Genomic DNA, 24,544 nt, shown 5'->3' on the forward strand with positions numbered 1-24,544 from the left:
CACGCATAGTCAATTCGGCAAAGTCCGTCACCGGACTCATCCCTAGTTTTTCGCGAATTTCATCCAAGTTTCGCTCCATTTCATGCATGACATTCATATGACCATCGGTGATTGACTTAAACGATTTTACAAACATGTGTAGGTATCCATTTGTTACGGCATCGCCATCGTTCACCGGATCAGCTAGATGGGTTAGCCGATTACCACGCATATCATATTGTTGGCTTGCGGCGTTCCGAGTACTATTATCCACATATTGTTTTGTAGCAACATCGCTACCCTTAGCAGGATCGGCAACATTACATATTCTCTTGTTTTGCATATCATAATCATTAGCGGCGGTAAATTGCAAGGTATTCTGTTCGTTATATAATCTTGAGGACGAATGTCTTCCGAATTTGTCAACGCTCATTTTCGGACTAAGCGATTATACCTTCTTCTCGGAGCTCCTCTTCAATGCTTAAAATCTCGTTGTTGTGTCCGGTATGACCGGCTGCTTGCGATGCGTGTAACAGTCTGAGACGCTCGACTAGTTCGTGGGGAGTATTCCAGTACACGTACTCCTTCTGTTTATTATTAACCTCCTTCACACCTGCTCCAAAATGTTCCGATAGTAGCGGCTTCACGATATTAACGTATTTATGCGACTTAGTACCCATGATTTGTTGTCTAGGATCGTAGTTCCTTTTGTATGCGTTAGTAGCTAATAAAATATCTTTATACGATTGACTATCCTTGAAGGAGTAATTATGCGGCTTTTTAAGCACGAGCAATTCATATAGCCCAGGAGTGCCGGTATAAAGTGTATTTTTTATGTTTATATCGGGCCCTTCAAACTGCACTATAGAATCTCCTATAGCCCACTCTTTGAATTCGGAATCGTATCGAAGTCCGTGAACGTGATCGACCTCTCCCGTTGCATCCTTAATCATCCGGTCGATATAATGGCGAGGTAAATGATGATACTGGTCTAAAAATTGCTGATCATCATGTAGCTGTGATAAGTTGCTAATCGATCTAGTAGTTTCCTCCGCTTCATCGTTTTCTTCTTCGTCAAGCGCTATTTCGCTAATATCGGGCGGAAAACTAATTCGTTTACGAACTGCAGTATTTTCGGTGCGTCGAGGCGTTGCAAATTGTTCTTGCATTGGAGTTGATTCATATTCAATTTTATTTTCAACTTTTGGCGTTAACGCTTGTTTTTTCAACTCCTGCTTAGCTAGCGTCTTCAATGGGTCAACTATGGGCTTATAAGTCTCTTCCACTAATCGCAATGTTTCGGTTTCGCCTCTTTTAAGAGCCGCAAGCTTGCGTTTTAGTTAATTTTCTTTTAATTGCCTGATCTTGCGCGTTCATCTTAACGGCCCGCATACAATCAACTAAACTGATTATCGATGAAAAGTGCTTCTAATAGCAGTCCAAAGGCGGTTCATATCGGTGCAAAAACGGTTCGTAGCAATCAAAAGCTGTTCAATAGCGGTCCAACATCGGTTCAAAGCTGTCCAAAACCGGTTCAAAACAGCTCGAAAGCGGTTCATAAGCGGTTCAGAGGCGGTCCAACATCGGTTCAAAGCTACCCACACCGGCTCAATGATGTTGTTCAAAAGTAGTTCAAAGTTGTCCAAGTGTGATATAACAATCAAAACCTCGTCGATATCGGCCATAATCAAAGTCCTTTACAATACACATGAAATCGTGCTTATGCATCCAACACTTTGAGCCCATTAATTTAAACTGCTCAAAGGTCATGTCGCTACCAACATGCTCATCATATACATGTTTCAAATTTATATAGTCTTGCTTAAATAGGACAATAACGTTTACATTATCGCGTATTAGCTGCTTAGGTATTTTGGAATATGTCTGACAAAGATAGAACGAGTCCACACCAGAATGTCGTCCTCTGCAGAAATAATCCCTAATTATATCTTGATTTAGACACGCAACATCGTCAAATATCATTATCGAATTTTTGCTAATCTCCTCTAGAGTTATTACGTCATCCTTATCACTATAAGCATTATACTTAATGCCTTTAATGGGTTTAAGTACTTGTTCCAGATATTTATACTTCGGCTGCTCTAACGACTTGGAGTATACATATACATTTTCAAACTTCAGACCATTCGCTGCTTCTAATAAACTTATCATCGCATTCGTTTTTCCGGATCCCGATGGTCCACAGATGACCGCTCTAATTGAAGCCGGAAATAATGAGCCGTGTTTCCCCGACACTTCCGATTCAGTATACAAATCATGATCCTCAACATGCAATTGCTGAGGTTGCTTCATAAACTTCATTATTACTCGATAGTTTGAGTTATACTGATCAGTTCATGGCCGATCGCCGAGTAGGAAAGGGGTTTATAAACAGCTTGATAAACAAATTGCCGGTGGAACTTCATATCCCCGGATATCAATACTGCGGACCGGGAACCAAACTACAGCAGCGTCTAGCTCGGGGTGATCAAGGAATAAATCAGTTGGACGCTGCATGCAAGCAACACGACATCGCATACAATCAATTCAAAGACGTTGAGAATCGTCATCGGGCCGATAAAGAACTTCAAATTCGAGCTTGGGATCGTGTAAAGGCAAAGGACGCTAGTTTTGGAGAGAAAGCAGCAGCATTAGCCGTAGCTGGAGCAATGAAGGCCAAAAGGAAGCTTGGCATGGGAGCAACACGACGTATCGCAAAGCGCGGGAAAAAGAAGAAGACTTGTTCGTTTAGAGGTGGAGTTTTAACGCCAATTCGAAATTCAATAAAAGGCCTATCATCATCGGAAAACTTGAATAAACTTATCAAAATAAGTTTGTTGGCCGCCAAGAGAGCGGTTAAAGCTGCAGGCGGTAAGCAAAGAGTGAGAGTGCCGCGAGTGATACCAATACCTAAAGTCGGAGGTTTTCTTCCGTTCCTAGTACCGCTCTTTGCCGGTCTTTCGGCTGCGGGCGCAATGGCCGGTGGAGCTAGCGGTATAGCTAAAGCAATTAACGATGCGTCGGCCGCGAAGAAGCAGCTGGAGGAAAATAAACGGCATAACATGGCAATGGAGGCCGCCTCGTTGGGCAAACAAGGCAGTTCGCTGTATCTTCAACCGCGTAAAACGGGATACGCCTTGTATTTAAAACCATATCCGGCAAAAAACTTTTAAATTTGCCGCGAAAAGCATTAACGGACTCGGATCTTGTAAAGTATGCGAAAGACGTACCCTTCTTCAGAGGAGTGTTTATGCGTGATACATTACCGCGAAAACCCCATTTAAACGAGTGCGCTATCGTAAACCTGGATGATGCTAAAGGAAGAGGTACGCATTGGGTTGCTTTCAAGAAACGCGGCATGAAGGCAGTTTACTATGATAGCTTCGGCGACTTGACGCCACCAATAGAAATAGTTAAATATTTATCCGGATGCAACATCATATACAATTATACTAGGGAGCAAAATTATAATACGCTGATATGTGGACATTTATGTTTAAATTTTCTGTATAATAAATAATAATTGAACCTAGAGTTTGTTTACTTCATCAGTCATGTCTCAAACGTTCACCTTAACAGGTGCCGGCAACGTCCTCAGCACCTCATATTTTCCACCGATCGAACTAGACCGCAATTATCAATATGGATTAGGGTTGGTTGGCTTTTACGGCTGTAATTCTATACGCAATATATTTGAGGGAAACAACAAATTTTACTATGCAGCGGCCGATAGCATCTTCAAAGAGATTACCATTCCGAGTGGCGCGTATGAAATTGAAGAGATCAACAGGATTCTACAGCATCATATAAACGAACCAACCAATTCGATGGACTTTATGTTGAGACCTAATAATAATACGCTAAAATGCGAAATGAAAACCATACATGATATTGACTTTAGGAAATCGAACTCCATCGGTCGCATGCTCGGTTTCTCTCCTAAATTGTATAAAGGAGGTAGAACCCATGAATCTGATCTGGACGTGCAAATAATCAACGCTACTAATATACACGTCGAGTGTAATCTAACGGGTGGAGCATACAGAAACAGTGCGCTATCTCATACAATCTTTGAATTTGACGTACACGTTGAGCCGGGCTATAAGTTAATCAAGGAGCCGGCTACGATTATATATTTACCGGTACTCGCGCATCAAATAGATAACATAACCTTGAGGTTAGTCGATCAAGACGGTCATTTAGTAGATTTCGGCGAAGAAAGAGTGACTATTCGATTGGAGCTGAAAAAATATGGGACTTAAAATTTTCTGTAAGCAAGGTTCTTCATTTAGTCATCCATCGTCGGCCATCGACGCAACAATTGCTCACGGTGCATTAACCGAAGACGACGTACAGTTTTTGCAATATCTCGGCTATACAGTACTAAGAAAAGATGGAAGAAGCATTAAAAAACCTATTCACGGGCGTAAAGTATGAAGACATGATCGTGGAATGCGATCGCAGAACATACCATCCTTATACGACAAACGCTTATGGTAACTCCGATGAGATTAATCTCGTCATACAGAAAGCGGATCTCATCACGGCCACCTACGATAGCGTTATATATTTAGAAGGAACGCTGAATCCGACTACCGCAAATAAAGCTTACGATTTCACCAACAACGCGCCGCTCTTTCTCTTCGACGAAATTAGGTTTATTTTGGGTGATCAGGTGATAGAAACTGTTCGATTACCCGGAATAAACAGCACCATCAAGGGGTTTTGCTCATACACATCAGATCAAAGCAGATGCTTATCGCATGCAGGTTGGAGCCCTTCCGGGTCTCCTCAGATACTAAATAGCACGAAGACGGCTTTCTGCGCTTCCATACCTCTAAAGCATGTACTCGGGTTTGCCGAAGGATACAGGAAGCCTCTAGTCAACATCCGTCAAGAACTGATATTAATTCGTTCCAAGGACGATAGTGATTGCTATAAAGGCGAGACTGAAGTTAAGATTAATCTTACGAAGGTAACATGGAAAGTTCCGTACATAATTCCTAACGATGCTATGAAGTTATCGATCTACGGGAGGATTAACAAGAATTCGCCGATACAAGTGGCGTTTCATGCGCGCGACCTTTACGTATACCCAACCTTACCCAGCACCAGATCATTGGTTTGGTCGGTAAAAAGCAGCACCGGTTTTCAACGGCCTCAATGGCTACTGATTGCGTTCCAAACTAGGAAGCGAAATAACAAAGAAGCAGATGCGAGCGAGTTTAACCATTTAAGCATTTCCAATATAAAAGCAAACATTAACAACCGAAGATATCCGTATGAGCAGCAAAATCTGGTTTTTACCGATAACAAGTATGTGGATGCTTACGAAGAATATTTAAACTTTCGTAATCAATATTACGACTCGTCGCAGGAGAGCTCCCTTCTTAGCTACAAAGAGTTCGAAAAGCAGCCTATCTTCATTATCAATTGCACCCGTCAAAACGAGAGCGTCCATAACGTGGTGATCGATTTGAAGCTGGAAGTTGAAGCATCATCTGCATTTGCAAATGAAACTATCGCTTACTGCGTTATTTTACATGATGCATTAATCGAGTATGAACCGTTTACTGGCATCGTACGCAAAACTTAAATATAGGTCACGTAAAAGTGTAATTAAACTTTATATAAATGAAGAGTGTCAGTTTTGACGAATCAAAAAATAAAATTTATATCTTGCGAGTGTGGTCCTATGCTCACAGAGAAGCAAGAAAGGGTCCGTGGGAAACTGTCGCATTAGATAGGTACCGCTTCAAATGTAAAATAGAACGCATTGCAGCTGTTTTGGAGCCCATATTATGTAATCGTATTAAGATGTATCAATTGCAATAAAGTAAAAAAATGATTGATTGATTTTGGTTGTTTTATTTAAAAAAAATTACTGAATTACATGCGTATTATAAATATAATAAACGTTAGATAATGCGCAACAACAAAGTGAGCGCACATGATAGTAGCAACATGCTTCTAATTTAGGTAGAGCTGGTTCTTCTTCCACCTCGGTGACATTTTGCGATAGAGTTTTTCGAATGAAATCGGCTTTTTCTTTTCCTTTAACGTATACTTGGTCTGATGATGATATTAACTGGCGAAGTATAATTGGAAACATGTAGGATGGCGTATGACCATGCTCCCATTTAATTCCGTGATGGTTATGAATTAGCCAGGTAGCTTGCCGTTGTAAATCGGTAGATAAGCTATTCCACGGAAATGGAGGCCTGAACATAAAATGAGCAACCTGCTTGCCATTATAAATCGCCAGTTCTTTTGGTATAAATACGTTTCTTGATGTTTTAAAGCCTTGTACATCGATTACAGTCTGCACCATTATGTCGTTGAGAGAGGATTAAGTATTTATAACCTAATTTTTAATTCATTTCAATATATTCCCGCACTACCACATCCTTATTAGTCCTCCAAAAGAAAATTTTGAATCAGTATAGATTTTACAATCATGCAAGCTGCAGTTGTCGTACTGAGCTGGTTTTTCTGTATTAGTGCTAATGCTGCTGCTGCTGCTGCTGATAATGTTGACGACGGCAGCGATACAATCAGTGAGCGTGAAATCGATATGGCATATAGTCATCTCACCAAATATGGATATATAAAGGAGCCTGGTGAAGGTGAATCAACTCAAGATAATCGTACAAATATCACCGTTAACGCTTTAAAGAAATTTCAAGAACTCTATAAACTACCTAGTGATGGCAGATTAAATGCCGAAACATTACAACTCATGTCTCGACCTAGATGCGGAAATATTGATGACCCAGCAGCGTATATGACTCATCGGTATAAATGGACAAAACAGACTTTGATTTACTATATTTCCAATATGCATGACCTGCACATTTTACAGATGACGGATAAAGCATTTCAAGTTTGGGCGAACCACACAAATTTGAAATTCAAATATAGCTCAAGGAACCCAGACATATTAATATCATTTCATACCCGAAAGCATGAGTTCGCTTCACCACCATATCCGCAATGTGCATTCGAGTTTGATGGATTGGGCAATGTATTAGCCCATGCATACTTTCCCTCCAGAGATCAGAATGTTGTTGAAATGCATATAGATTGGGAAGAACGCTGGCATGTAGCAGATGCAAATGCACCTCCCCCCGGTTATTCTAGTTATTTCCAAGTTGTCTTACACGAAATAGGTCATACTCTCGGATTACACCATTCGAGCGATGAAAATGCACTCATGTTTCCTTATTACAATTCAAATATGATCACGCTACATGAGGATGATATAGCTGGAATCCGAGCACTATATCCTAGTGATACTGCTGGTACCCCTTCACCAGAGAATAAAACTTATCATCTTTCAACGCGTATTAAGACAACTACACCTACTCTCAAGACCATTAAACCACCTGACCTGTGTACCATTCAAATCGAACACTTTTTGATTCTAAACAAACGACTTTATATGTTTTATGAACATTGGGTTTGGATATCGGCGTTAAACAGCAGCAAAGTGGAACCTGCCAAGAATCTGCTTGAGTGGTTAACGTTTCTTCCGGCATCTTTTAAACGTTTGGAAGCGGTATATCAAAAGCCTAACGGTGATGTTGTCTTCTTTAGTGGCGGTCGCATATACATAGTGCAATTCCCTAGTCTGCAACTGCTACCAGGATGGCCTCAACCTTATAGCCACTTCACAATTCCCAACAGCCATAAAGTGAATGCTGCAGTTAACACCTATACCGGACGCACGCTTATTTATCATGGTGCAAATGAACTGCTAGATTTGGATGATTGTAGTCATCGGCCTAAAAATCGCTTAATATATGCGGAAACCTTTCCGGATATTCCGGCTAAGATAACTTCTATATTCAAATACATGGATGGATACCTATACTTTATCACCGGAAATAAATTTCATAAATATAGTGAATATACAGGTCGTGTAATTCAATCAGGTGACATTGATCTATCCTTATTCAATATTCATTGTGCTAATAAAGGCGTATTGGAGCAATTATATAATGTATTAGCTAAACTTTTAAAGTTTGATAAACATATTGAATTGTATATGCGGCATTAGGTGGATAATAAGTTGATGTGTATCCATACCTATGAATAAATAAAAAGCATTTTTATGTTAAAAAATTATTTATTTTAACATGCTAATTTTACTAACAACCGTATTTATAAATTTTCGAGGGTGAATGTTTACAATTTCTGTTAGAAGAGTCAAGTCTTGCAAATTATCATACTTTTCCTTCCAACTGCTTAGCGATGTTAACAATTTGAGATTTTGGCATATCAATTTCCCTCTCGATAAAATGCTCTCTTCGCTAGTAACACCTTCGGTATGTAGAATTTTTGCAACCTCACGCGTAAAGTCATCATAAAGACAATACATCGCATAGTGGTTGGCAACATCCAATTTTTGAGTAATTACTTCGGAAGCGATAAATATCATATCGATTGCTTGCTTGGAAAATATTATAGATTTATCTGATTCGCTTATTCGAATACATCCGCCGTCTTCTTCTTCTTCCGCTTCAAGTATTATTATTTTGGACTCGGTAAAAATTTCATGCTTGCTCCTTCTTTTAGGCGTACACTGCACCATATGTTTAATTAAGTGTTCAGTTTTAAAATTGAATATTTCTTTCCATTCGCAACGCTCAAATTGTAAATACTGGTCATCATAATGCGGAGGACATGATATTTGCACGATGGAATCGAAAAAGTACTCGTCCAGTGTAACGCCAACTTCGAGAATAATGCCTCCGTCTAAGAATAACGACCACGAAGATATTAAGGTTTCCTTTCCTATAAACATACATCTTTTGCTTCCACAATAATCGGCGTTATTCAATGCATACCTTGCTCCTCTTTCGAGGATTCATTCACCGATAATTTATCCAGCGAAAGTGATGACTTTGCATCATCTTCGCTACCCCACGAATCTTGCGATTGTTGCTGTATTTGTGCACTCATCTCGATATAAATCGATTTTTTACTTTCTTATTACTCTTATACCTGCTCTTAAAAGTACTTTTGGAGGGGATTTGAAGAAATCCATCATGCGCAGTGTATCTTAAAGGTGTAGGTATAAAACGGGGATGCTAATGTTCATTTCGGTCCTCATATCGAACGATAATGGATCGAATACTTTACAACATCGCTAGGCGAGAGGCTCAAAAGGAGTCTAATTATATTGAGACGAAGAGCGAATTGTTAAGTTTAAGTGTAAATGACTTATTGAAAATATGGATCAAGATTCCAACCGTATTTCAAAGAGATTGTGAGCTGCGGAATCGAATACGATGTACAAAACACTGGAATCAACCATGGCAGCGCACCCACATCGATGGTCCAGCGCCGTTAATGATTTATTGTAGAGATTGTATTATGGCGGAGCGCACACAAAAAACTTTGTAGCTTCATAATTTCTAGCATTTTGTATATGTAGATATTTATTATATTAATTAAAATAAAATGGTTATTACACCTTTAAGCGTCTTATCATAGCTGCTATAAATAAACACTATCGCGAGATTGCAGCTTCCCATTCTAATTATAATAACAACTAAATTTCGCACGCTGTTACTCTATACCTATAGCAGGTAGGGTTAGCTGTAGCTCATATGTGAGTATCTAACGCCACCCTCTACGCCCCTGCAATCGCGCGCCCCTTTTAGCTCAGTTGACTAAAGCGGTAGATTCGTAATTCATGTATCGACGGGCATCCGTTCATGTTAACAGGAAACTTACATCCGGTAAATTCTAATCAGCAGGAAACAGCGTCCGGTCACGTCAACAGGAAGCAGCATCCGGTCACGTCAACAGGAAACGTAAATGGCGGGAACAGGAAGCAACATCCGGTTATCGGCAGGAAGCAGCATCCGGTAAATTCTAATCAGCAGGAAACAGCGTCCGGTCGTTAACAGGAAACTAACATCCGTTCACATCAACAGGAAGCAGCGTCCGGTCACGTCAACAGGAAGCAGCATCCGGTAAATTCTAATCAGCAGGAAACGTAAATGGCGGGAACAGGAAGCAACATCCGTTCACGTCAACAGGAAGCAGCGTCCGGTGTTGTAAACAGGATATCCTAATCAGCAGTATGCGTTTCCTGGTCCAGAAATAAACGCGGGAAACCTAGATATGACGTAAACAAAATGGCCGATACTGCATTCTGATTGGTGTGACGCCGTAAACAAAATGGCCGATACTGCATTCTGATTGGTGTGACGCCGTAAACAAAATGGCCGATACTGCATTCTGATTGGTGTGACGCCGTAAACAAAATGGCCGATACTGCATTCTGATTGGTGTGACGCGTTTCCTGATCCAACCCAAAATGTGACGTAGACAAAATGGCCGACCGAAATACTCGATTCTGATTGGTGTGACGCGTTTCCTGGTCTAGATCCCCCCGGACGCAAAACAGCCAAAATGTGACGTAGACAAAATGGCCGATACTGCATTCTGATTGGCTCACACGTGACCACGTGACCGAAATACTCGATTCTGATTGGTGTGACGTCACTTCCTGGTCCCGTACGTACATTGCTCATCTACTCACTTCAGAAGTTTCTAGTACAAGAGCCCACCCTTCCCTGCCCCCCTTCTGCTACCAAATATTTCCCCAAGATAATAAAAATGGCCAAAAACATTTTCTTACATACAGGATTAAGAATAAAACCGTCGAACGTTTTCTTGGATTTTAATTAACATTTAACGTACTTATCAATAATGTCTAGTCTTCGATTAGATCAGAAAACATGTTGCGCGTTTGTAACTTCAATAGGTTTCAACACGTTTGAACAAAATTTCCGATTATAAAACGAGGGTGGCATATATATTAGGGTTCGGTCGATTAGATTACCCTCTTGCTAATAACTTGGTTAGTCGCAGCTGATAAAATTTATGCAAAGTCATAATCTTCAATCAAAAACCGACATTAATCTTGACTACGGGTTTAACAAACTTTTAGACCGACCTTGTACTCACATGAAGTACAAAAGGGAACGGAGACCCTATCCGAATGGAATTTACCGTATTCGAAGGGTCTACGCGGATTGAACAAGGAACTTTCAAAGCTCTACGTACATAGAACGAAGGTCTTGGATAACAATACCCTCATTGCGATAAATGGTGCTTTATGATCAGTAGATGTGGGTGGCTCGCGGTTCATCTTAATTAAAATATATTTCGAGAAAGCAGAAGGACTTATTAGTTACGAGGAAGTTAGCAATCGCGCGTGACAAAGAAATATTAATTGAGATACACCCCCCTTTAATACTCTGCTTTTCTGATACTAATGAAATAGCAACGGAATAACACCGCGAGCAACGCATTTGTTCTCTTATTTCTAAAACAGATGTTACGAAAGGAGGGTGACAACAATTACATGAGCTTAGTCACACCCTTATTACAGTTTTTCTACGTGTTGCTTCTTAATTATTTCCTAGCTAATTGGCTGATAGATTTGGTTCATAATTAACCGAAATGTCAAACCTCATTTCCTCACGAATTTCGATCTACAAATTTGATTAATCCACCTCACAGGCGGACGGACGGACAGAGACCCCAAAATTATGAACTCGCTATTAGCTCGTTAAAAAAGGGGGCGGTGAAACCTGTGAAAGTGGCGCATGAAGATGAATTATGTTTTCATCAGGTATTATTATTACTAGTTGTGCTAGGGGGTGGATCCAGACGGTTCCTATACTGCTACTGCGCCCGTGGAAAAAGGTTCTTGGGTTGTCGTTCACCACCCTCCCGATCTGGTCAGATCCAAGAGGGCCGTGCTGAGAGGTACTACACGCACTTACGCGTTGGGAGGTTTTGCGGTAAGGTGCGTGCGCAATCCTTTCGTTCAACTAGGTTGGTTTTGGGGTGCCAAATGGGCGATGGCCAAGGTTGTGGCTTGTCGCGAGGGAAAATCTTCGTGTATACGTTTCCTACGTGCTGAAAAAATCCGTTATGAACAAGATCTGGCGGAACCTGGTGGCGTACGGTCCCATTAGGTCCACCAACACGGACTCCCAGAGGAGCGTGGGTTACTTGGGTCGGAGGGTGAACTCCTGAACTGAGCCCCTCTTTACGGCGGTGCAGATCCAGCGGCTACGAATGTAATTAAAAGCTCTGGCTTCCAACTTGGAGAAGTAATAAATTTGGGAGATGGCCCTGGGTGCCCCCAAACAATCTGTATAAATTATTCCATTAACTTTTGATTACTTTCCACCTATTTTTCATTATAGCGGGTGGACTTCAAGTAGATTATGGAATCAATTTTGACAGATGTGTATTTTAAGCGCACTTTTCAAGAAAAATTCCACTGATATGAGAGTGAAATCTGTACGTCCATTCGTCCGGGGACCTGTCTGCATCATTTCTATAGCTCATTACTTAAAAGTTCGAAGACAAAAATAAAGAAGGGAATATTTACACATATTTCCAAAAGGTAACTACAGTAGTTTTATTTAACAACTGGCTCTACTGAACAGCTTACCTAAAAACAGTAAATTCAATATACCAGTATAAAATGTATGATACGTAATTTATGACTCTCAGGGTGTGCACCAGAGGCCCAAATAATTTGGGGTGGACATCTAGGCTCACGTTTTTTTACTACGTGCTTATCATATAGACACAATATTTATTTCAGTTCCATTTAGAAGCGTCAATTTTCCATTCGGCGAATTGCCAAATGTCACACGTTTAACGTAAAGGATATGTAGGTAAAACTCGTGTTTCTGAAAAAGGAAACGAGAGTAAATTACTTTTGTCCCTCGTACATCTCTGTTCGATCTGGGTAACAAGAATAATTTTGTCGGAAATAAAGTGAGGTGGCATTTTCTCACGGCTTCGACGCCGACGACGGTGACGGCTACCTAACGTAGCGCGGTACTCGCTCGAAGCATCGCGGAAAAACGAAATTAGAAGAGTGTCGGAATTTAATGTCAAATAATTTAAAAAAGGACCCCTTTAATTAGTCCGCCGGATACATGACCATCGTAAACCAGTTCGTAACTCCCACAACACAGGTCGTGGTGGCACAGGGGGTGTAAATTAGCGGTGTAGCTGTGACGAGTGCGTCCCTCGCGACATCCGCAGCTTCGGGTTCCCGTTCGCACTAAATAACCTGTCCGATTAGGTTGTATCCCATATGTGCTCAATTTCCCCAGCGTTTTCTTTGATAAACCCGACGCCATTATTTTAACATCGTTTTATTGGATACGTTCGAGAGAGTTAAAATACAGATCGCTTGAGCGAAAAAGAGCCGTTAATGGTTTTTCCAAACTAAAAAAAAAGAATCGAACAATATTAATTCCGTCCGCCATTTTGCAAGCTGTTTGTATTGTAGCGTCCGGCAGAGCGTAGACCGGAAGAGCCACTTCAAGCTAATGGTAAAAGTGTGTTATGGCTCGAATACATGTTTATAGCATTTAACTTAGTCTCTGTTAAATCGGATTAATTTACAATTTATAGAGGGAATTTGCCTTGCATATTTAAATGTAGGGACTTAATTCTGGTAAAAGCGTTAGGTAATTTCGAAAGCCATAATTCGGTTTATTAGTTGGAAAAATTCGTCTACACCTCCACACAGAGTTTTCCATCCCAATAATTACGATTACAGACCTTTGTGAAAAAACGCTATTAGAATTCATGGCTCGATACAAACAAATCTGGATCTAATTCAACAGCTTTGTTAAATCTCGATAGGCACGTGATACCCCTTTCGTTTCCGATAATTAGAGAGTGCCTATTCTATCAAAATTCTTACCCGCGATGTCAAATTTACGTCACATTCACTTACGGAAGACATATTTTAGAACAATCCCTTGTTAATTATGTAAATTTGTGTAGGCCTAGTTCTAATTTGGATTATTCAACTCGCGTGGTTTTCCTATGAAGGTAATCCCACACAAATTGCAAATTCTTATAACGTTGTCTAAAATGTAATAAGCCAATTACTGTCGTCCTCTTCCTTTGTGTCATAATTTCAAAATGAGGGCAAATCCATTTCTATTAAATGAGTGTGGAATTTCTTGAAATGGTAGACTACGTTTGTAAAGCCAGATGAGCATTATATAATATACTTTCGATCTGGTTCAATACAAATTTCTCAATCTGCGTAGAGCGTCCTCATTTAAATAGTAGAGGTTGTACACGTTCGGCTTATGAACAACAACGCTCTTTGATCGAAAACACATCGATTAACACACCGATAAGACGAATTTCGTGTTGCCATACCTGGAAAAATAGCATTCTGAACTTTAGCTAATGAAATCCAGCTTTTAGGTTTTTAAAGAATTTAAATAATGCCTTTTCCTGTTTCAGACTTCGAAAACCCCTTTTCTCGCAACGCAATCCCCAGTGAATACTATGGCCATGGCCACCCGTAGTATAAGGACCAACTCAGTGACAGGTATGTACATAGCGCAACCAACACCTTAATCTGTGCGAGACCCTTCTGTATATAACACACATTATAACCTATATGCTTTTCGTTTTATTTTAGATTTTCTAAAATTGTGACTCTTATATGCATCATTTTAATAGGAGGATGAATTGGTAGGCCGTACCGTTCCTGGAAACATTACCTGGGGAAAACTACTGGTGTACAAAACTTTAATTTTATTTGGTTTTCCCTTGCCTTGCGCAGTTCAATTTTATTTTATTTTGTGGAAAGAGAATGTGGAATGTATGATTTGATTTGTAATCGTCTAACAATAAACACGAATTCGAACCAGCAAAACATGGTCCTTCAAGCCGGATTCTGACAGTTGTAAGAATAAGGTTCAGAAACAATTCGAAGTTTGCGGAAGGGCTATTGATTCTTTTGAGTCATTTTTGGAAAGCATATTCGATGAAGACCATGACGATTTGTTTGATGAATTTTTTTCAGAAAAGTCCGAGACGGATACATTTTTCGGCGTCTTAAAGACTAAAGTTATTTCAAAATTTGGCAAAGATAATCCGCCCACAAATACGGACACTTCTCCTATCGAACGCAATGGCACGCTTGCCCCGTATTAATTTAACATCATTCTCGGGAAAATACGAAGAATGGTTAAGTTTCCGCGACTCCTTTCACTCTCTAATCGATTCGAATAAGTCACTAAGAACAATTGAAAAATTTCAGTATTTAAAAGGTGCTGTAATTGGCGAAGCAGCAGCCGTCATAAAATGTTTGGAAACATCTGAGGCTAATTATGATCAAGCCAAAGATTTACTAAAAAGTAGATATGAAAATAAACGCGTCATTATCACTAATCACATTAACGCTCTTTTTGAATTGTCTGTAGTTACAAGAGAATCGCACGATAATTTTCGCAACATGCTCGATTCCATTTTGCAGCACACACGTGCGTTAAAAGCAATGGGTCGCCCGGTAGAAGGTTACGATGACTTTCTGATTTATTTAATCACATCAAAATTCCCATTTTCGACACGTAAGGAATGGGAAGATAAGGGTAAGGTTTCCGAATTGCCTACTTTACAATTACTAACGGATTTTTTGCTGCAAAAATGTCACACTTTAGAAACAATACACGCAAATGAAGTTACTTTTCATCCAAATAAACAAATTGCCTCTCACAATATCAAGCGTTTCTCGAATAGTGCGAATTGTATTCTCAATACAAACATTTACTGTAACATTTGCAAGAGAGCTGATCATTTTGCCAGTCAGTGTCCAATTTTGTTGGATTTACCTGTGAACAATCGTATTTTGAAGGTTAAAGAAAGAAATTTATGTATAAACTGTTTAAGGGTAGGTCACAAATCAAGAGAGTGTAAATCTTCCCGATGCAAAAAATGCAATGGTGCTCACAATACCATTTTGCACATAAACCCTAACATAGGACATTCAGAAGGCCAATCTAGTAACCAGCTGCGGCTGTAAATGTAACCGTTGAATCTTCTTCCTTGCATTTATCTAATTTAACGCATGTACCTTCCAACGTGGTTTTATCAACATGCTTACTACAGATCAAAGGTAATGACGGAGTTTTTATAGATGCACGTGCAATACTGGATTCTGGATCTCAAATTAACATTATATCCACAAAATTGTGCAAAAGGTTGGGATTAATATCAAATACAGTTGAGCTATCTATAACAGGCGTTTGCAACAAGTTTACAAAATGTAATCATATCACAACGTCACAAATTAGGTCAAAATATGGCAATTTCTCTATCAATTTAAATTTTTATGTGTTAGATTATATCACGAGTTATTTACCCACGAATTTGTTCAATAAGATTAACGTAAATTTACCTCAAAACACTTTCCTCGCGGATCCTGATTACAATATAGGCGGTGAAATAGATCTACTTATAGGGGCGGAAATATTTTACAGTTTACTTTTAGATGGGATAATTCACGCACAGCCAAAGGGATTAATACTAAAAGAAACAGTTTTCGGTTGGATAATTTCAGGTAGCATATCAGCTCCTAGACCAAATAAATTAGCCTCGTGTAATTTAACTACGTTGCAAGAGTTAAACGAAAAGATCTCGGCATTTTGGGAAGTTGAAAGAGTTCCTAATATTCAAATAAGGTCCTTCGAAGCACAAAGATGTGAAACGCATTTTCAAAAAACAATTACTCGAGATTCCAGTGGTAGATTTGTAGCGACGCTCCCTTGGACGACGAACCCAAAGTTGTTAGGGCACTCGCTAGAAATTGCTAAAAAACGTTTTCTAAATTTAGAGCGCAGGTTACTAAATCACAACGAGGGAAAATTAGAGTACGATAAGTTTTTGTGTGAGTATTTGCAATTAGGTCATATGCGCGAAATGGGAACCATTGAAAACGCGAATGATGGTTTTGGTTATTTTTTGCCACACCACGCAGTCTATAAAGTCGATAGTTTAACCACGAAAACAAGGGTTGTTTTCGACGCGTCTTCAAAAACGTCTAGATGTATCGGCAGATATTGATTAATCCCGATGACACAAAATTTCAACAAATTTTGTATCGTTTTGAGCACAGTGAGCCGATAAAGGTATTTGAATTACTTACATTAACTTATGGGACGCGACCGGCTTCATTTATTGCAACGCGATGTTTAAAAGAATTGGCTCTAGCAATTGAAGATCAACCGCGAATTCAGAAAATTATCATGGAAGATTTTTACATAGATGATCTTATCACAGGGGCGGATAACCCCCCAAGAATTAGTCTTTATCCGTGATAAGGTAAATCATATACTTTCGGAAGCAGGATTTCTATTACGCAAATGGGCGTCAAACAATCCCAGACGTTTTAAATGGGTTTCATATGACTAACGTCACAAATTTAATATTGAACCTTAATCACGATGAATCTTTAAAAACATTAGGGGTAGGTTGGGCTCCTTCTTCAGACCTGGTCCAATATAATGCGCATATGAATTCCACGAGATCAATCGTAACAAAACGGTTCATTTTAGCTAACGTCTCACAAATCTTTGATCCCTTAGGTCTTGTAGGTCCAGTCACGGCTATAGCAAAGCTGCTTATGCAGGACATTTGGAAATTACGCATTGGTTGGGATGTGGAGCTTTCGCAAAATTTAAAACATCGTTGGGAGGAGATTTCAAGTCAATTACTTACCATTGGGGTAATAAAAATTCCGCGATGCGTGGCAACAGATCCTACCTCCAGTTTAGAATTACACGGATTTTCAGATGCCAGTGTAAGGGCGTACGGTGCCTGTATCTATATCAGGGAAATTTTATTAGATAATTCGGTACGATGCCAACTACTGTGCGCTAAATCACGTATAGCGTCGCTAAAAACTTTAACTTTGCCAAAATTAGAACTATGCGCTGCTCTACTACTAACTGATTTAGTTGATAAGGTTTTAAATTCATCGCGAAAAGAATTTGCACGAGTTATATATTATTGCGATTCAACAATCACTTTGTCTTGGATAAAGGGTTGTCCAAGTAGATGGAAGGTTTTCGTTGCTCACAGGGTTGCAGATATCCAATCTAAATCTAACATCAATAATTGGGTTCATGTTCCTACGCAAGACAACCCTGCCGATATTATTTCCCGTGGATTATTACCTAAACAGTTATCAAATAACCAATTATGGTGGAGCGGTCCTAATTTTTTACTAGACACTAATTACTCGCCTATTATATTTTATCCCGATGAGATATCAATGGAAGCAAGGGTTTTAGTCGCATGCAAAAATATAAACTTTCGGCAGTTCTCAGATTTCATTTTTAATAAATTTTCTACGTTCGAAACCCTTATAAGAGTAGCCGCATTCTGCAAACGTTTTATAAACAATTGCAGAGATAAATCTAAAAAAGCGGTAGGTAAATTATTACTATTGGAAATTAATGAAGCAGAAGCGACGCTTGTGAAAATGGTACAAGAAGAATCCTTTGGGGATGAAATTAGGTTATTAAAATAATCCAAAAATTTGAACTCTAATTCGCCCATTCTATCGCTTAATCCGTTTTTGGATGGCGATATTTTGCGTGTAGGAGGAAGGTTACGTCATTCTGACTTAGCGTTCTAGAAAAAATTTCCAATATTATTGCCGAAATCGCACGCATTCACAAACCTAGTTATTCGAAATGAGCACATCAAAGCACTTCATGGTGGTGTGCAAACAACACTGTCGCAAATTAGACTACGGTATTACATGGCAGAAGCGTTACTCAAAAAATTCTTAGACAGTGCGTAGTATGCTTTACAAATAAACCAATTCCTTTAAATTACAAAATGGCAGATTTACCCAAAAGTAGATTGGCAATTGATCGTCCATTTGCTAAAGTGGGGGTGGATTATTTTGGGCCATTCCTTATAAAGGAGGGTGGTAGACGCTCAAAACGTACTCGTAAGGTGTACGGTTGTGTATTTGTTTGCATGCTAACAAAGGCAGTTCATTGTGAGGTAGTAGAGAGTTTAACTACCGAGGCATTTATTGCTTGTTTTAAAAGATTTATTTCGCGACGAGGATTATCAGCAGAAATATTTTGCGATAATGCGACCAATTTTGTTGGTACAAGCAATGAGCTTCGGGAATTGTATACATTTTTAGAGAACGTAGAAATAATTTCAGATGCAGTTTTGCAATATCGTGTTAAGTGGAATTTTAATCCACCAAAAGCGCCTCACTTTGGTGGTCTATGGGAGGCTGCGGTAAAATCTTTTAAAAATCACATTTACAAAATCGTGGCTCACGCAAATTTGGAATTTATAGAATTTTACACTTTACTTATCGAAATTGAAGGTGTTCTTAATTCTCGGCCGTTAATTCCTATGAGCTCAGATCCTAATGATCTCGACTTTCTCACCCCGGGTCATTTCTTAATTGGTGACCACATGCGTGCTTTACCAGAACTTGATTTAAGCGAAGAAAAGCCCAATCGTCTGTCTCGTTGGCAACGTATTCAGCAGTTGCGGCAGCAGTTTTGGAAGAAGTGGAGTCGAGATTATGTCCAAGAGCTCCAAAGGCGTCAAAAATGGAAAATTCCAGGAGATACGACTCTTACCGTTGGTCAACTTGTGCTTCTTCAAGAAGACAACGCTCCGTCACGTCATTGGAAATTGGGTCGTGTCACGAAAGTCCATCCTGGTCCAGATAACGTTGTGCGTGCGGCAACAATTAAGACGTCACATGGTGAAGTAAAACGACCATCAGTGCGATTGTGTGTGTTACCAACAAATTAACGAGCTGTCAAGTGTTAGTAGCTTGATGTTTTGGAATTTTTTTTTTTGTTGACTGTATGTACATTAATATTTTTTTGTGATGCCATTTGTAGCGGCAACTTAGTAATGAAAACAATTGTTTAAGTTTTGAATAATATTTAGTTGAAATACTTACCTATGTTAAATATTTCAAGGGGGCCGACTATGTACAAAACTTTAAATTTATTTGGTTTTCCCTTGCCTTGCGCAGTTCAATTTATTTTATTTTTGTGGAAAGAGAATGTGGAATGTATGATTTTGATTTGTAATCGTCTAACAATAAACACGAATTGGAACCAGCAAAACAACTGGACTGGCGTTGGCCTCCGTTGGCCTCCTAGATCTCCAGATACTTTTATGTGTGGGATCATAATAAAAAAAAGTATACTTCACACCAGTTACTCGTCGTGAGGAACTGGAGGTTAGGATGAGGCTGTTGATGAAATGGATGCAGTAGGAATTAGACCGGCGGCTACCAACGGGGTTCATCAGAGGATGCTTATGTATTGAAAAAATAAGTGGTCACGTAGAACACAACCTCAATTGATTTTGGTTTTTTATATTGCCTTTTGTTATTATGACCCGTTTCTGTTTATTGTGTCATCTTTATTGAACTTTGTATTCATTAAAGTAAATCGAAACATAGAAATTTAAAATGTTAAAGACGGAGAAATCCGAATATCCTTGAATCCTAAAGATTTTATGGTTTTAAGGAATCTGAAACTGAAAAACTGAAACCTGAAGAATTAAACAAATCGGAGAACAAACGGATTTAGAAGAGTTAAGAATCTGTACGGAAAATTAAAGGATGGAATTAATCTGAACTGATCTGAATTCTAAGATTGGAAAAAAACCCCGACAATGAAATATTTTAAAGAACCCTATGAAGCGATAGCGTAAAGAAATGAAAGATCCATAGACGAGGAAGAACCCCAAAGATCGCAAAATTTTAATAACGTGATGAATTTTGTACGAAGAGATCCAAAAATTTTGAAAAGTTTGACGAATTGGGAACTTTCGAAAAAACGGTAAGATTTGAAAAAATTGCACAATCTGGATAAATTTGAAAATTGCACAGATGAACACTCGAACAAATCGGTGAGAGAATCAGAAATTTGAACCAAAAGAAGACCTCCAAAAATACAAACATTGCAGAATCTGTAATTTGATGAAGCTAGTTCTTAGGGCGTTCTTTTATTTAGCTGTTATTTGTATACGTAAGTTGTAATAGTTACATGATATTGTCAACTTGCCTATCCCTCCATTTAAAGTGATTGTGCTTTCTAAAAACGTATGTAAATCTCTTCTAGCCTGGTGGAAAAAGGAACGGCGCAAATTATTGTTTTGGAGGATGTAGTTTCCAAACGATGCGACGCGTGATTTAGAATAATAATTTAAACGAATTTACTTCCCTTTACCATCCAATTTTTTAGGTACTAATTAGCCACGTGATTTCATTGTAACACGCCAGATTTTATGCTAGAAGTTTGTCGTTTGCTGAGCTGCTATGGTGCAATATACAAGCCTTCTCCTTGGATTCTGCGATGCGTGCTTAGGATATTTCAAATCGATCAGATTCTTCCGATTCTTTATTTTGTTCGGATTAGTTGGAACCCTTGAAGTCATCAGATTCTTCAAACCCTGAAATCCTTTCAGATAATCGATTCGAACTAATTTTTTAACATATTTGATTTTTTGTGGATCTTTAGTACCGCTGAAGTTATTGCGATATTGGATTCGGGTTCAGATTCGAGACTCTCCGCAACCTTCAAAGATTTTATTTCCTTTGATTCGAACGAATTTCTTTATACTGGTGGGATACTTTAAATTAAAAATTGTATATAAAAATCATACTGAAATTGGTAATAGTTCCCATTGTCAATTGAATCACCAGATGGTGCCAGCAAAGGATTCCAGATAAAAGACTTATAAGTTGGTATGAAAAAGGTATAAACTGTGATAACCTCTTATTTATGGATATTTCATAAGAAGAGGAAGGTTAGCCATAGAGAGAATAGGGTCGAAAGTGATTGTCCAGAAAAAGAAAACCGATAGTTCTCTACGACACGTGGTCTTATGCTCTAAATAAAAATTGATTTTTTTTTATGTTTGTTACAAGTAAAACTTGTACCCTTGTTTTAATACAGTCTATCAGAGTGGTTTATATTATGAAAGGTATTGATTTCAAGCGCAACGTCTAGAAAACCATGGATGCGGAAAAGGATGACGTTGATTTGCAATTGACGCTATGGAGGGTAAATAAAACCAACCCTTGTACTAAGTCTTTAGATGATAAAGTAGAGAGAAATCGAAGTAAACGTAAATGGCAAACGTCGAAATTGATGGCGCGGTATTGAATGTGTTCCCTTTGCCGGTTGTTAGTTTGTGACTTTCAAGCACAATGCGAAGACGTTAATATGGTATCTGCAAAGCGCTATTGCTGTTTGAACGGTTTAGTGTGTACCGTTATTGTCGTCATGGCAACAGTTAGAGAGCGTAAATTTTTACTGCTGATTGAGATGATGTAGCTATTAAATGGGAATTCTTCGATTAGATCTTGACTAAATTTTGATAGGGAGTTCATTCTGTCAAAGCGTAGGTTTTTCAAATTCCACCATTTGAATGAGGGAGTGGGGGCGCAAGAAAATCTATTCAATAGCTATGTAAATTTTCAGCAGTTAATGCTTTTAAATTACACTGCTTTGAATTCAATCGTTTCTTATGTTCACGTTTATCGCTGATAGTATATCTAAATCTTTCAAGGGCCGCCGCTACAGAAAAGTGTTTAATCTCGCAAACTCTTAAGATGCAAATCGATTGTCGCTCTTTTTGTGGGAGATTTTGTTACAAACTGCTTTAACATCAAAAGCTATTGTATTAAGCTCCTTTGTTCCATGTTTACACGTTGCTAACGTTGACACCCAATACCTTTATCGAACTATTACTTTTCAAACATATTTTCGGAAAATGTATTTCTTCGTAGGCTTTTAAGGAAAAGTTTCAAGTTACTTCAAGTACCTTCGGCTTTTCCTTTGTACGGTACGCGATACCTTTTCATGTTTAAAAATGGCTGTCATTTTCACTAATGAATGTTTTAATGTACGCCAGATGAAAATCCAGTAATATGCGCATTTTGTAAATATGTAATGAACGGCTATTTAAACGAGATGGTACGCTTGGGAATGCAACGTTTGAATAGTTAAACTCTGATATATGCATAGAGCAGACATTTTGGTGTATACATTTCCACTATAAAGCCAGAGTTTCATCTAATTAACTACAGTTAATTTCTAAATTTACTTTTATTCAGTTTGCCCGACGTTTTAAATTGCTCATCCGCCCTAAAACTGGAACTCAACTGGTTTGTTATTATATGTTACAAATTTAATCTTCACTGTCCCAATTTCATAATTAACAATATACTCCTAAACTTTTTCGCTCATATTTTCGGGGATTTCGTGTGGACCCACGCAAACAAATTATTTAATTTGATAACTGTCGCGTCCGTAAAGGTGATATTTCATCGTGCGCCGAAAGGACAACCTGGAAAGCCATAATGGAACAGGGAATTAAAAATTACCGTTTTCAATACTACGATATGAACGGTTTAAAAAACGAACAAAAGGACCTTTTATTGTAACGCCAACGTATCAAAACTCAACCTACATTATTTTGTAATTTCCAACAATAAGCTATTGAATAAAATTGTGACTAATGAGGTTTTGATGAAGTTGAATTTCCCAAAAGTGCCTCTCCGCAATAAAATTCTCTGTTACACAGCCATTTCATAACAAAGCTTACTTTTTACTCATGCAAATGCGCCATTATATAAATGTTTCCTGACGAATTTCCCGTTTTAGTTGGAATAGAGCTGCAATATGTGATTAGTAATTCTACTAAGCTTTTCAAAGTTTGACATTGAACACGTAATTTTATCAGTTGGAATCGCACACAAGTCAGAACCGTTAGCAGCCTTTCGAGAAAGGGACTAACTTTATCAACACAAAGGACTGATGTTTCCGATACTTGCCTCTTGGAAAAGTTACTTTAAAGAGAAAATCCGCCCGTATACATTAGTAAATTGTATGAATATTGAGACATTCAAAGTTTTTTTCTAAAACGACAATTTGCCGAAGGAAAACTAATTTATGGAAAATGCTGCATATAGAACAATCCAATTTAAATGAAATTCTACATCAAAGATTGTTTACAGATGAAAGATGATATAAAAATGTTTTAAAGGAGAATTCCTGTGGGGAAACTATTTCCAGTACTTGTCATCTTGTAACTTTGAAATTAATTTTCTGTGCTATCTAAGGGTATCCTTGTTTTTACTTGTTTACCACAGCCTGGAGGCCCAAAGGACTGCGGAGCCATAGAGAATATTGCAGTATAAGGAATGTTTAATGAGTTGTAGGTACTTATTTTTCCAATTATGAAGGTGCTGTATTTACAATGTTAGAAAAAGCGGATTATCTCCAATGAGGAGTACGTTTGATGGTAAGATTTTTAGGACAAATTGAAAAGAATTTATCGAGAACTAAATGAGAGGGTCTTGGCGGAAAATACGAGAATCATGAATTTTAAGGACCTTGAAAGTGATGGAGGAAACTGAAGAGATCATGACAGAAGCCGAACGACAACAGGATAGTGCTTTATAAGAACATTTATAGGATACTTAACGAAAGTTGAAGGAAATGAAGGGCGAAACTTAAACATAAACAAACATTTTATAAAAACAGTTGCAGATGCAAACTTAAAGGGCACTATAGAAAACCTGACGTCAAGTGATAACGAACACTGACAGGAGTTTGTGAAGGGATAAGTCAAAAACGACTTTTCAGGAGACAGATGAGTATGTTTAATTCATATTACTATGCTAGATTTA

General features: G+C 38.6%; 4 protein-coding genes across 4 annotated transcripts; 3 read left to right on the forward strand and 1 right to left on the reverse strand.

The window, feature by feature from the left end:
• The first annotated feature begins 4,372 nt into the window (after positions 1-4,372).
• Positions 4,373-5,575, forward strand: LOC116169128. The gene has a single exon (XM_031485155.1). It carries the CDS (start codon positions 4,373-4,375, stop codon positions 5,573-5,575), a length of 1,203 nt encoding a protein of 400 aa, XP_031341015.1.
• An 861-nt stretch (positions 5,576-6,436) lies between these two features.
• LOC116169129 (collagenase 3-like) lies at positions 6,437-8,038 on the forward strand. The gene has a single exon (XM_031485156.1). The coding sequence runs from the start codon at positions 6,437-6,439 to the stop codon at positions 8,036-8,038; it is 1,602 nt and encodes a 533-aa protein (XP_031341016.1).
• Positions 7,491-10,194, reverse strand: LOC116168602. The gene is made up of 2 exons (XM_031484529.1): positions 8,829-10,194; positions 7,491-8,775 (listed from the first exon to the last, which is right to left on the reverse strand). Exons 1-2 carry the CDS (start codon positions 8,941-8,943, stop codon positions 8,108-8,110), a joined length of 783 nt encoding a protein of 260 aa, XP_031340389.1. The 5' UTR covers positions 8,944-10,194; the 3' UTR covers positions 7,491-8,107.
• An 8,493-nt stretch (positions 10,195-18,687) lies between these two features.
• Positions 18,688-19,638, forward strand: LOC116169130. The gene has a single exon (XM_031485157.1). The coding sequence runs from the start codon at positions 18,688-18,690 to the stop codon at positions 19,636-19,638; it is 951 nt and encodes a 316-aa protein (XP_031341017.1).
• The last annotated feature ends 4,906 nt before the right edge of the window (positions 19,639-24,544 follow it).

Source organism: Photinus pyralis, unplaced genomic scaffold (genome assembly GCF_008802855.1).
Source record: "Photinus pyralis isolate 1611_PpyrPB1 unplaced genomic scaffold, Ppyr1.3 Ppyr1.4_LG4, whole genome shotgun sequence".
Classification (NCBI taxonomy): Eukaryota; Metazoa; Arthropoda; class Insecta; order Coleoptera; family Lampyridae; genus Photinus; species Photinus pyralis.

Bases quoted from the DNA above. Each gene is read 5' to 3' on its own strand.
- LOC116169128 (XM_031485155.1), top strand. From the start codon at position 4,373: ATGGAAGAAGCATTAAAAAACCTATTCACGGGCGTAAAGTATGAAGAC.
- LOC116169129 (XM_031485156.1), top strand. From the start codon at position 6,437: ATGCAAGCTGCAGTTGTCGTACTGAGCTGGTTTTTCTGTATTAGTGCT.
- LOC116168602 (XM_031484529.1), bottom strand. From the start codon at position 8,943: ATGAGTGCACAAATACAGCAACAATCGCAAGATTCGTGGGGTAGCGAA. The intron at 8,776-8,828 runs GTATGCATTGAA...GTATGTTTATAG, and splicing joins ATCCTCGAAAGAGGAGCAAG to GAAAGGAAACCTTAATATCT.
- LOC116169130 (XM_031485157.1), top strand. From the start codon at position 18,688: ATGGCAGATTTACCCAAAAGTAGATTGGCAATTGATCGTCCATTTGCT.